The sequence below is a fragment of the Paramacrobiotus metropolitanus genome, unplaced genomic scaffold (genome assembly GCF_019649055.1).
Source record: "Paramacrobiotus metropolitanus isolate TYO unplaced genomic scaffold, Prichtersi_v1.0 Parri_scaffold0000002, whole genome shotgun sequence".
Taxonomy (NCBI): domain Eukaryota; kingdom Metazoa; phylum Tardigrada; class Eutardigrada; order Parachela; family Macrobiotidae; genus Paramacrobiotus; species Paramacrobiotus metropolitanus.
This window is the reverse complement of record NW_026570222.1, coordinates 2,373,956-2,384,818: the sequence shown is the minus strand read 5'-3', so window position 1 is coordinate 2,384,818 and position 10,863 is coordinate 2,373,956. Positions and strand designations below refer to the sequence as shown.

General features: G+C 38.5%; 1 protein-coding gene across 2 annotated transcripts; it reads right to left on the bottom strand.

Annotated features, from left to right (window-relative positions):
• Positions 1-204: 204 nt before the first annotated feature.
• Positions 205-10,488, bottom strand: LOC129591237 (glutamate receptor-like). Of its 2 annotated transcripts, none has more exons than XM_055486823.1 (22): positions 9,362-10,488; positions 7,807-7,959; positions 6,649-6,924; positions 6,163-6,407; positions 5,924-6,085; positions 4,966-5,166; positions 4,629-4,733; positions 4,438-4,548; positions 3,993-4,151; positions 3,456-3,468; positions 3,351-3,388; positions 3,090-3,216; positions 2,835-2,960; positions 2,702-2,754; positions 1,833-1,882; positions 1,650-1,744; positions 1,280-1,548; positions 1,129-1,186; positions 800-951; positions 587-718; positions 444-518; positions 205-359 (listed from the first exon to the last, which is right to left on the bottom strand). In XM_055486823.1, the coding sequence occupies exons 1-22, from the start codon at positions 9,450-9,452 to the stop codon at positions 276-278; spliced, it is 2,775 nt and encodes a 924-aa protein (XP_055342798.1). In that variant the 5' UTR covers positions 9,453-10,488; the 3' UTR covers positions 205-275. The 2 variants fall into 2 exon arrangements, with proteins under 2 accessions (XP_055342798.1, XP_055342806.1); XM_055486831.1 differs by having other exon boundaries at positions 1,650-1,729; positions 9,362-10,487.
• Positions 10,489-10,863: the final 375 nt, after the last annotated feature.

Sequence of the window (10,863 nt, the reverse complement as noted above, 5' to 3'; positions counted from 1 at the left end):
CGCTGTACCATTACGTCAACGAGCAAGTAGATAATTATGAGAACCTGCCGTCAAGACACCAACAGGTTTCGGAACATCTAAATTTTTATTACGGACATGGAAAAGTTAAGTTGCAAATCCATGCAAAGTAATAGTGGCCATGGAATGCATTCGTAGTTGCAATTAGCAAATTGTGACTGGTATGTACATACTTTGTGACGGTCGGTAGGTTGAACACATTGTTTAAAACCCGACTACTGAACACAGAATGGCACAAAAAACAAACTGTTATTCGATTACACTTGTGTATGACTTTTGCGAAAAATAGCTTCTTTTAATCCATCCGAAACCATATGGGGATCACATGGGCCAAGGCATAACTGCAAACATGACGAACATTTCTGATTTGCACATGCAAGCGACAGACGGGTCACTTTTATGAAAAGTTATCGCATCTTCTTCACCTGTTTGGGATCTTTGAAAGTACCGCCTTGAACCGAGAACTTGGCCTTTGCTTTCACAGCTCGTTTTATTGGCACCTGGTTTGAAACAAAGGTAAAGGTCATGAGACATGATACAGGTTCTGGCCCGTGGATTTCCGGCTTACAGCGTGTTTACGAGCATCTTTTTGGGCTTTGTATAAGAACTCAAGAACCGCTGATATCATTGAAAGAATCAGTCCGATAATAAGAATGTAAAAGCATCCCGCCACGTTGTTTAACTGAAGCTCATTGGTATCCTAAAAATTTGATTCGTTAGAATAGAATTAGTGAACTCTTGTGAAATTACGACTCTAATAAGTGTTTAGCACGGCGATTACCTGGCTTTCGGCTTCGGCCTGGCACCGATCACGCTTTAATTCCCACCACTCTTTCTGCATGTTCGCTAAAGTTCCATCTTCCTTTAAATATAGAATGGCTTGCGATAAGCGTTCGGTCAACAATGATCCAGTCGGGGTTGCGATGCCATAACCTAACGAGCAAAACTATATTTGTAGTAGTATGTATATAGTCTGCAAATTTTTACGGTAGCAGATTGCGACACATGCACAAATGAATACAAGTTGCATATGCATAAATTTAGCTAAGCGTTGTTGCGAACATGGGAATAGCGAATGGATATACGAAAAGTGTTGTCGCGCCAGAATACCTTTCGAATCTAAATCTTCGCCGACCTTCATTGTATCACATGGTTTTCGGTTGTTTTCCTAAATGTATGCAATAGAAAAAGACATGGTATTTTTACACAGTATTTTTGTATATCCATGGTACATACGCAGTAACTATGCGAACCAGCTTACATATTCAATTACGGGAGTTTCGGCCAGGAAAGCATATTTGCCTTTCATTCTGCGCACTCGTATAAAACCTTCTTGATTGGAAGGCATAAATACATGTTCTCTTTTGGACATGAAGTCCCACATTTTTTTGTAAATTTCCACCTGACTCTGATTAAAAAATGAATAGGTAGATCCTCCCTTATACATTCCATATTCAATTTGCTGCTGTTTGGAAAGGTCATCAGCACTCTTGATGGGCGTTGATAATCGTTCAACCGTCAAAAAGGCAGCTGTAGAATAAATTATAAAAAATTAAGCGTTTCGTATATAATCGAAAATCGAAAAAGTTATTAAACTCAGACATGCACTAGTTGTGTGTGCTGAACGTTACCCAAATTGGCGGTGTATGAGGAAATGATAATCAGTGTAAAAAACCACCATACGCTGCCTGCTAACCGGCCACTAATGGATCTAAAAGCATAGTTCCTGAAAGTTAGAAAGTCTCATTTGGCGTACTCTGGCGAAAGGATTAGCAAGTAGCAGCATGAAAACATGGAAACCCTAACGGATTTACCTAGGATAGATATGTCCTCCTTGCTGCATAAATGCGCCCAGGGAAAACCACTGAAAGTACAATTCATAAAAGTATATATCTTTATCTTTTCTTTATATTCATACAATCTTACCGACCAAAACGTATTTATGCGCCGTTTTTATAGGCTCGTCAACGCGTGGTCAGTTTTAGTCCAGCTTGGTCTTAAAAAATTCCATATTTTCCATAGATTTGCCAATAGATTTTTGTTTTTTTTTATTAACCAATGGTCAGAAGATGGTTTCACCAGGTCTTAAGTATAGGAACGTAAAGAGTACTCGAAGAAGTATTCACTGCACAGCAATAAAAAGTACTTACGATTAACATAATGACTGTAACCACGGAGATTATAGCAGATGCACAAAAATACTTGCTCTTTAGGTAAAATATGTACTTATATTACGTCATGTAAAAGTTCATATGTATTTCAGAGCGTCGAAACGTCAGAAATTCAAAACGTTAGAACGTTAGAACGTTAAAACGTTAAAACGTTAGAACGTCAAACGTTAGGACGTTAGAACGTCAGACCGTCAGACCGTCAGACCGTCAGACCGCCAGAACGTCAGAACGTCAGAGCGTCAGGACGTGAACAAGTAAAATTGTCAGAACGTGAGAAAGTCCGAACGTCAGCCTTTATATATTTATAATGACCCTTTGCAAAACAAAGCCAATACTATCCAGTACTTAAGTGCCGAGCGCGGATGCGCGAGGCTACCTTGTATAGTATAAAGTTTAACTTAACCCTTTATCGGCCGGCTTTGTGCCATACTTGTAGTCAACATTGCATTAGGACAACATGCATTTTAAGAGAATTATTCCTATACCATGTGTACTTCTGAAAGCACACTTACCAATGTGTTGTACATTGAGAACTCGTTAACCACGACTGGTCCATTGAATGTTTCTTTAAGAACAAAACAAATATCCAGTGTTAGCGTAAAATCGAAAAGAAAAAGCGTGTACGTGAACTGTCTATTTTTCTACCTTCAATATGCCATTCATAAGGGCTAAATCTGCTGACAAGGAAGAGAACAACGCTCACTCCAATATAGGCAAAAATAACACAAATCCAGATGTCATAACTTAAAGGTTCCATAAAGCTGAAGACACCTAATAATAAAATTTTAATTCTATTAGAGTTTCTAATAGCAGAGCGTTGTGCTTACTGTATCAGAAAAATGTATATAGACCATATACAAAATACTGAGCCCGTGAAGTAATGAATTAATGATCACTTACCAGGCTTGGTTTTTAGTGGTTTTTTTATCATGATGCCAATCCCAACCGTCATAAAAGGTTTTGTAAAATCAACGTATTTTTCTCGCTGGGAAGTTATGGTAAGCGGTGCAACGACTAAATCGGCCTCCTACAGTACATTGAAATTAAAATGTAATCATCTTGAATTTTAGACATAAATAATCTAAGACTGCTTCATAGAACGCTAATATAAATTATGTGTTACTACTGTAGTAAAACTGCAGCGTCTGCATGCCCACATACTTTTCGGATAAGTTCACCAATCATCCCGTTCCAGTTTCCTGCATGCGAACGAACATATGAAGTTTGATGATACGGATGCCATCATTCCGTAGTATAAATTCTTACCTTGGGAGTCGATCTGCAAAATAAAAATACTTATAATTCACACCACTTTTTTGTCGTAAAGTGTAGTGTTGGGTCGGCCCGCAGCCCGGGCTGCGGCCCGACATGTCCCCGGGCCGTCTTGCAACACAGTAATAGCAATATTTCATTCCCGGATGTCATTATGCAAGCGGCTACAGCAGGTATTGTCAATGAAAAATAGACGGATATTCATTCGCCTAGAAACGTTTAACGCTGCGAAAATTAAGAAAAACTCTTCGAAAAATACTAAATTTCAGTAAATCCCACCGAAATTTTATGTTCTTCTACGTCTTTTTCCATATTTACCGTCCACAGCGGGCCATGGCCCTTCTCCCCGGGCCGAGGGCCGCGGCCCGGCGCGGCCCTCCCAAAAGGGCCGGGCCGGCCCAACACTAGTAAAGTGCTGTTATTTAGAGACTTAAATACATAACTAACTAAGCATCGAAGCTTTTAATATCTTACTCACAATAAGTAATATTCATAAAAAAAACTGACTGGTACAAAGCTGCCTGCACGTACTCTTCCGTATAAGGAATCATTGACCAGTTTGATTTCATAGGTGAAATTAGCCAGACGCGCAATTTTCTCGAGAAGGTCCACACAGAAACCTTCGAATCGGGCGTTTCCCTTCAGTTCTTCGCCATCCTTCGGTTTCTTCCACATTAAATACGGTTCTTCCTGTATTGCAATAAATATACTTCTTCTTAATCATTGTACCATAAGTGTTCACAAAGATTATAAATACTATAATTGTTGGAATTACGTATAATAGTTTGTTTTGATCTATGTACAAGACGTGCGTATTGTACTAATCGTTGTACTAATTACTTAATCGTTGTACGGTAAATGCGACACGGTACGGTAATGTACGGTAATTGTACGGTAAATGCAACAATTAGGTAATTTTTTAAATGGCATAAAACTACTATCTTATATCAAAATATTGCATTATGACAATTCGTACAATAATGCTGGTCACGGTTAAAAGGACATCTCCTTTTGGAGGCAGTATCACGTCGACCGTTTGGAATCTCCTTGTAACCAACAGACCTTCTTGTTCACTCCATGTCCCAATCTATTAATATTGTGCATGAAAACCAATCTACTACAAACTGCTAAAAAGTGTCTCGGATCAAAAATAATTACACTTTTTACCAAGACTTTTCTGTTAAAGGTCATTTCCACCAAGTTGAGAGTGTAATTCCGCCGGTCGCCGCTGGCGTCAAATATTAAATCCCCAGTCAAACCGCGATACTTGGTCTACAAATACACTGCAGTCGTATTCGCAGCGTAATTTGAGTCGGCACATTTTCAACTATTAAAGACTTCTGTCTTGTGCTATTTGTATTTTAACCTTTGCAGGCTTTGGGTGCTCGAAATATTGAATCGAACGTGTAAGAAATAACAATATATGATTGTACGAATACTTCTACTCCTGAGCAAGAGAATTCAGCATAGCCTGTATTAATGATGCAATCAAACCGCCACGCACACTCTTCAACGTCTGCATCAGAAGTCTGCCATGTTCCCAATGCTCCGAAGGGTACTTCGTGCAATCAAGTCCTCTTGAACCATTATTAAACAGCTCGCCACGACGGAAGTTATTCTGGAAGATGTTGGGTTTTTCTCTGAACAACCTATTCAGCATAGTGACCCAAAGGGCCATGGCATCCAGCTGCAACGCAGCGTCTGTCTACAATTGGAAATCACGTCTTGTAGAAAATAATACACGGCATAAAACTATGAGCTATAACACATATAATATAATATGTATTTTGCAAATAATATTTTGACCAGTATATTTAATCAGCTCTTTGTCAGTAAATACGCTCTCTATGTTTGCTTGTTTGCTGACAAGGGTCACGGTGGAGTGGTTTGGTAGCTATAGACGCCGGTCAACTGTTGATAACCCCCTTTTTGGAAGGGTTTATTAGTACCCTTTTCGGAAGATATTCGGTAAATTATGGTATCAAATTGTCGTAAGCCATTTCTTCGACGAACCATTTTGTTTTTTAATACTTCTATACTCCTGCTGCTACACTTCGTCACAGACTCGCGTCTACCGTATAAGAGGGGAATCAAGGAAGGGAACTGCCAAAGCAAAAGATTTTTTCAACGTGTGCTACGTTCAAAATATGTTAACATCTGTATTTTATTTTTTTCCACGACAGCATTTCCATATTATGCATGATGCATGCCCAGAGGTAGGTTTACGCTACAGTTAACAGTGTAGGTTTTGCGTTAGATGGCATCTGAGAGCACACTGGTTGAGTGCATATAGGATTTACGGCAGCAAACGGGACGCTTGTGTAAATTATACTGAATTAAGGTATACCGCTTTCCTTATTTAATGTCTTATTGTTAATTCGCGAATCCGTCAGATAGATTCTGACATCCGGCGGGTATGAAAACACACTACATAGGCATTCCTTATTATTTTCCGAACTGACCGTTAACGGTCCTCCAGCACCTAGCCATCCGGCGTCCGGATCAAGTTGCGCCCATTCCAGAGCTATTTGTTTGTACTTGTCATTCTCCAAATCCATAAGTGTGAAAGCTGTTAAGTTGACACCGGTAAACTTCAGGTGCTCGAAATTATATTCTTCAACTCCCTATTCGACGCAAACAACATTATCAAGGGTATGGAAATTACTTCATTTTTTAGCGTGTAATGATGAGATCGGTTTACCAATTGAGCCATTACGTAGTGGTACTGCTTCCTCATCATAGCCTTGTCTTCCAGGTTGAGGGTGATGAGTGCCTGAGCTTTACTTACGGACATGTCAAGAATAACATGTTTCTTCATTGTATGCACCAAAAAGTCCACCGATTTTAAATAAAAATGACCTTCCTCGGCACTGGCAATTCGCTGCACCCGTACATCAATTTTTGATTGAGTGAAGGTGTGAATCACAGACTGCATTAAATAGGATCCTGTAGAACCATAAAAATTTCGAATTTCTAGGCAGTCACACAAACACTTGCTCTTTCGAGATATTTGATTTTACTAGAAGTAAGTGCTCTAATTCAGTTACGGGTAGAGTTTGGTTGCTGTTGCAGTTTTTCTTTTCCACGTACGACTACAGGAGTGCGTATAAAGTTCAGTACAAGAATAGATCCTTATTGAAGTAAAGTGCCATAGCCAATTTATTATTAGTGACCTTATTTTTTTTACCTTCGTCTTCATCGTACAAATAAATGAGATCCTTCCAATCGTAATGACGAATAAGATCAACCAAAGCTGCCGCATGGAACGGGCGAAGATTAAGATGGAAATTGCTGTTTGATGGGGCAATTGATGCGGCTTTCATCAAAGATGTTTGGTTGGGCATGAAATTTAAATTGATATACGGCATGTGGAAGGACTGGCTGTAGCTGTTCAGTGTGGAATATAGAGTGGTCTGTGTTAATCCCATCATGGCGAATATTCCCTTCTTCATTTGTTGGCATACTAAAAAGCAAATAACCTCTTAAATAAAAGAAAATAGACTTATATCCCTTGGGAGTGGGATATATATCTATGGCAAATCAGGGGTTTTACGAGCAACTGAACAGTCGATGCTCGAATAGTCTCGCTTAAAATTTAACAGTAAAGTAACGTCAAGGAAACCAATACATTTTATACACCACTTGCCTATGAATACAAAACTTATATGCAGAGTAAATCAAGAGTACATTTTCAACGTTTTTCATGTTATTTTCAGAAATAATATTCCAGAAAACACAATAAGCAATATATTGAATACCAAATGCCGTTTTTTGGACTCCACACTCGCCAATAAATACATTTGTAAGTATTATGTTGCACGCGTTACGATGGTATTGTATATATCAGTACAAACTATACAACAAAGATTATAATATGGTATCACATCGCTAAACACTTTTGGGTTGCACAGTCAGTGAATTCTATCAAAAAAATTGTATGCAGTAAAAATTTATATGCAGTAATACTATATCTACGTTATCCTTACACCCGAGTAAAACAGTTTGTATAAAATACGTTAGCTAAACGTTAGTTAAAGGCCAAAATTCGAACATGTTCGAATTTTGGCCTTTAACTAACGTTTAGCTAACGTATTTTTTACAAACTGTTTTACTCGGGTACATATACAGATCTGACCACAGCCCTTTCCTTTTTTGTCAACTCTTAGCTGTGACTTTAATACTGTCAAAGTCGGCGTATAAACTATGTGATTACTTACGCGTTTGGCTGGTGCTAATCTCGCATTACCCAGTCAAAATGACGGAATCGTACCGGCTTATCCGGATAATCAAGTAGCAAATGTTCATTAAAAAAACAAGATGTGACATTATTGATCTCGCTTCTTACCAACACGTCCAACGCTTAGTACATCGTCGGTGTCCAAAATGTCGATTCTGGGATCCAGCTTGAATCCCATAGGATTTTGGTTACTATTGTGTTGGCTTATTGCATAACGAAAAGCCGTTAAAATGGATTGTGCCGGTTGTTTAACGACAAATCCTGCCAAAAGAATGCGTAATAACTAATACTTAACGATTGGCATTGTTTAGTGCAAATGCGGTGGCTTTATATCAGTTGTGTGTGTGCGAAAACAGACGCACACGTACTCAGTTTTAAGCTTGTGGTGACTACACTTCTGACGATTTTTCAAAATTCATTTTATGTAGTATTTCGCGGATGCATTTTTTGTTATACTGATGGCTTTGCCCAATAATGTAAACCTTTTGATCTATTAGTACAAGTACATTTACAGCATGCAGGATGCAGCGCAACCGATAAGGTTTTACTGTAAACTATGAAATGAAGTGTCTAACAACAAAAAAGTGAATCTAAATGTTGAGCACACACTCTAACAATAGTAAGGATCATACGAATTAACGATAAAACTACTTTAGTCCATCGTTTAAGTGATTGTTAATCATAGCGGATGCATTTGCTGTGTATGTACAAAAAAAGTTACGTTAATAAGCTGTTAAAGTCTTCCTAAGAAATTCAGAAAAATTTCTCATTATGATGCTTATTGTTTTTTGTAATGATTCGACAATACTCAAGGAGTAGTAAGTACACAAGCTTGCAGAACTGTAAATTACTGCCACTCTAATCGGGGGTGTAGTACACACGTAAGCGTAGCTGCAGTCAGATGCCGGCATGTGGCTTGCAGTCTGTATAGCGTCACACGAGAGACTGGGACAAACAGGAAGTGACTCTTTTGTACGGCGAAGATTGCTTGTGCTTTTACTAACCCGTTAATGTTTTCAACCCTAATCGACAACATTACCACAAAAACCGACAAACACAGAGTAAGACTGATGGTTTTTTCTAGCTTTTCAAATTCATATCTGGAGCAATAAGAATGAGGATGTACTTTATCGACTGTTAGATAGGATTTGCTGAAATTAAGTTATGTGTATTTAACCGGCGTAGGTGATTACTTCATGCAGAAAAAATAAGGTATGGCATCAGAAAAAATCGTAAGTATTTAAAATGTTAAAAAATAAAAAAGGAAGAAGACAATATTACGAAAAGCCATTTTTGAAGTAGTCACAATGTTAATTTTTATCCTTTTATTTTTCCATCGAATATAATTTTCTTAGCCCGATGCATTTTGATTCTGACCCCACAAATCACCTAATGATTTTGTAAACTTATGGTGTACTAGCTTGATTTGAGTCCGAATAAATAAGAAAGTTAATTACTGATGATTTATTAATAAGCAAAAGTATAAAACTGTACGCAGCACGCGCTGAATTTCTTAGTGAAAGAGTCAAAATAATAGACATTTTTAGTTTTTGTTGTTGTAAGGCTACTGTTAAGTAGCATGTAACATATATATATATATATATATATATATATATACATATATATGTATCATAATATTATACAGCTACAACAGACGACTAACCTATCGGAATCCTTTCAGGTGCCGTGCATCCAAACGGAACAGACAATAAAAAAAGGAACAAAGGTGCTTGCAAATACTTGTGCTTGTGCATATTTGAGATAAAAATCCACAATAGGTTTATTTATAAAAATCGTATGTACATCGTAGTGCTAGCGTTGATCTGACAAAAGGAATCGTAAAAGTACAATTTTGCATTATAAAGGCGGTTGGACAGTCACTTCTACGGGTGGCATGGAGATTTTGAAAGGTCAACTGCAAAACAGATAGATAGGTATAGCCGCAAAAGGCAGTTCACCGCGCTATTATAAAACAGTTAACATTTAATCGGCAATTCGGCACAGTTCGATGTATTATCGAAATATAATGCAGCATTTTCTGTATAAGACCGAAAAGCATTATAACTTTTGTGGACGTTTGGCAGGAATATTTTGCCATCTGCTTGCATTCCAGTTGCAAGGAAACAGGCACATTATTATTCCCCTTAACGAATACAACGATAAATGTACAATGCACCGGAAGGATGGTTGAAAACGGAAATCAAATGTCTGCAAATACGAAACGGATATCGAAACTTCAACAACGTTGACAATTAATTATCAGTCACTGCTGGTAATGCCGAATTTCGGGATCAACATAAAAGACCCACTGATATCCCAGTCGGCAGCTAAAAGACGTCAGCGCGGCATGCAGCCCACTCGCCACGGCAACTCCGTTCCCAAGAATGCCGGCTGGTTGCAACTCGGACAAACGGAAATGCGTCATATAAAAAACCAGTAAAACGGTATTCTCCCGTTTTACGGCATGTGATCCCGCCCTTTTAATCGCCCACAAACCAGGAATGAAAATAATCGTCGTCGGTCAGAAAAAATCCACCCGACCATAAAAAGGATGAACGCAGATCTATATACAATACAATATATATACGTACACAGCATGCGGTATATGTGTATATTTGTAGCTGCCGCGACACATGCAGTTCTGATCAATAACTTAACAAATCACCCGAGGATAAGAGGAAACTCGAGAAATGTGTCGGGAATCGGGAGGAGAGGGGCGCCGGTCCGTGTAATTGTAATTTATCCGCTCTACAACAATTTTTTGGGCTTGTTTTATTGTGCCGGTTATGGCGGTTATATGAGTGTGGAGCACTCTACTGGGGATCTTAAAGCACAAATGATATGGCTGGCAAAAAGTCATTTTCCCGGCTCTTTCTCTGGTGTCACGCTGCCGGTAGGGAACGAGAGGAGTCCTTTTGGAAGTCACTATTGATATTCGAACTCGGGGTTTACCATTTTTATTGCTATACTTAATTCAATTGAGGCTGAATTATAAACTAGTGATCAAGCAATTCATTTGCATGAAGCATCTGGTTACACGATCTCTGGAAATGACTTTCTTTCAGCTGCACTTTCTCCCGGTTTAAGCGCTTGAACAACAGCAGCAAGCAATCTTATCGAATTACCTAAATAGGATGCTTTTACGGGTTTTATTTCTGCTCCCTT

Coding starts and splice junctions, on each gene's coding strand:
- LOC129591237 (XM_055486823.1), bottom strand. CDS start 9,452: ATGCACAAGCACAAGTATTTGCAAGCACCTTTGTTCCTTTTTTTATTG. Junction 4,549..4,628: donor CCTTTAACAGAAAAGTCTTG/GTAAAAAGTGTA, acceptor CAATATTAATAG/ATTGGGACATGGAGTGAACA. Junction 360..443: donor CTTTCAAAGATCCCAAACAG/GTGAAGAAGATG, acceptor TCATGTTTGCAG/TTATGCCTTGGCCCATGTGA.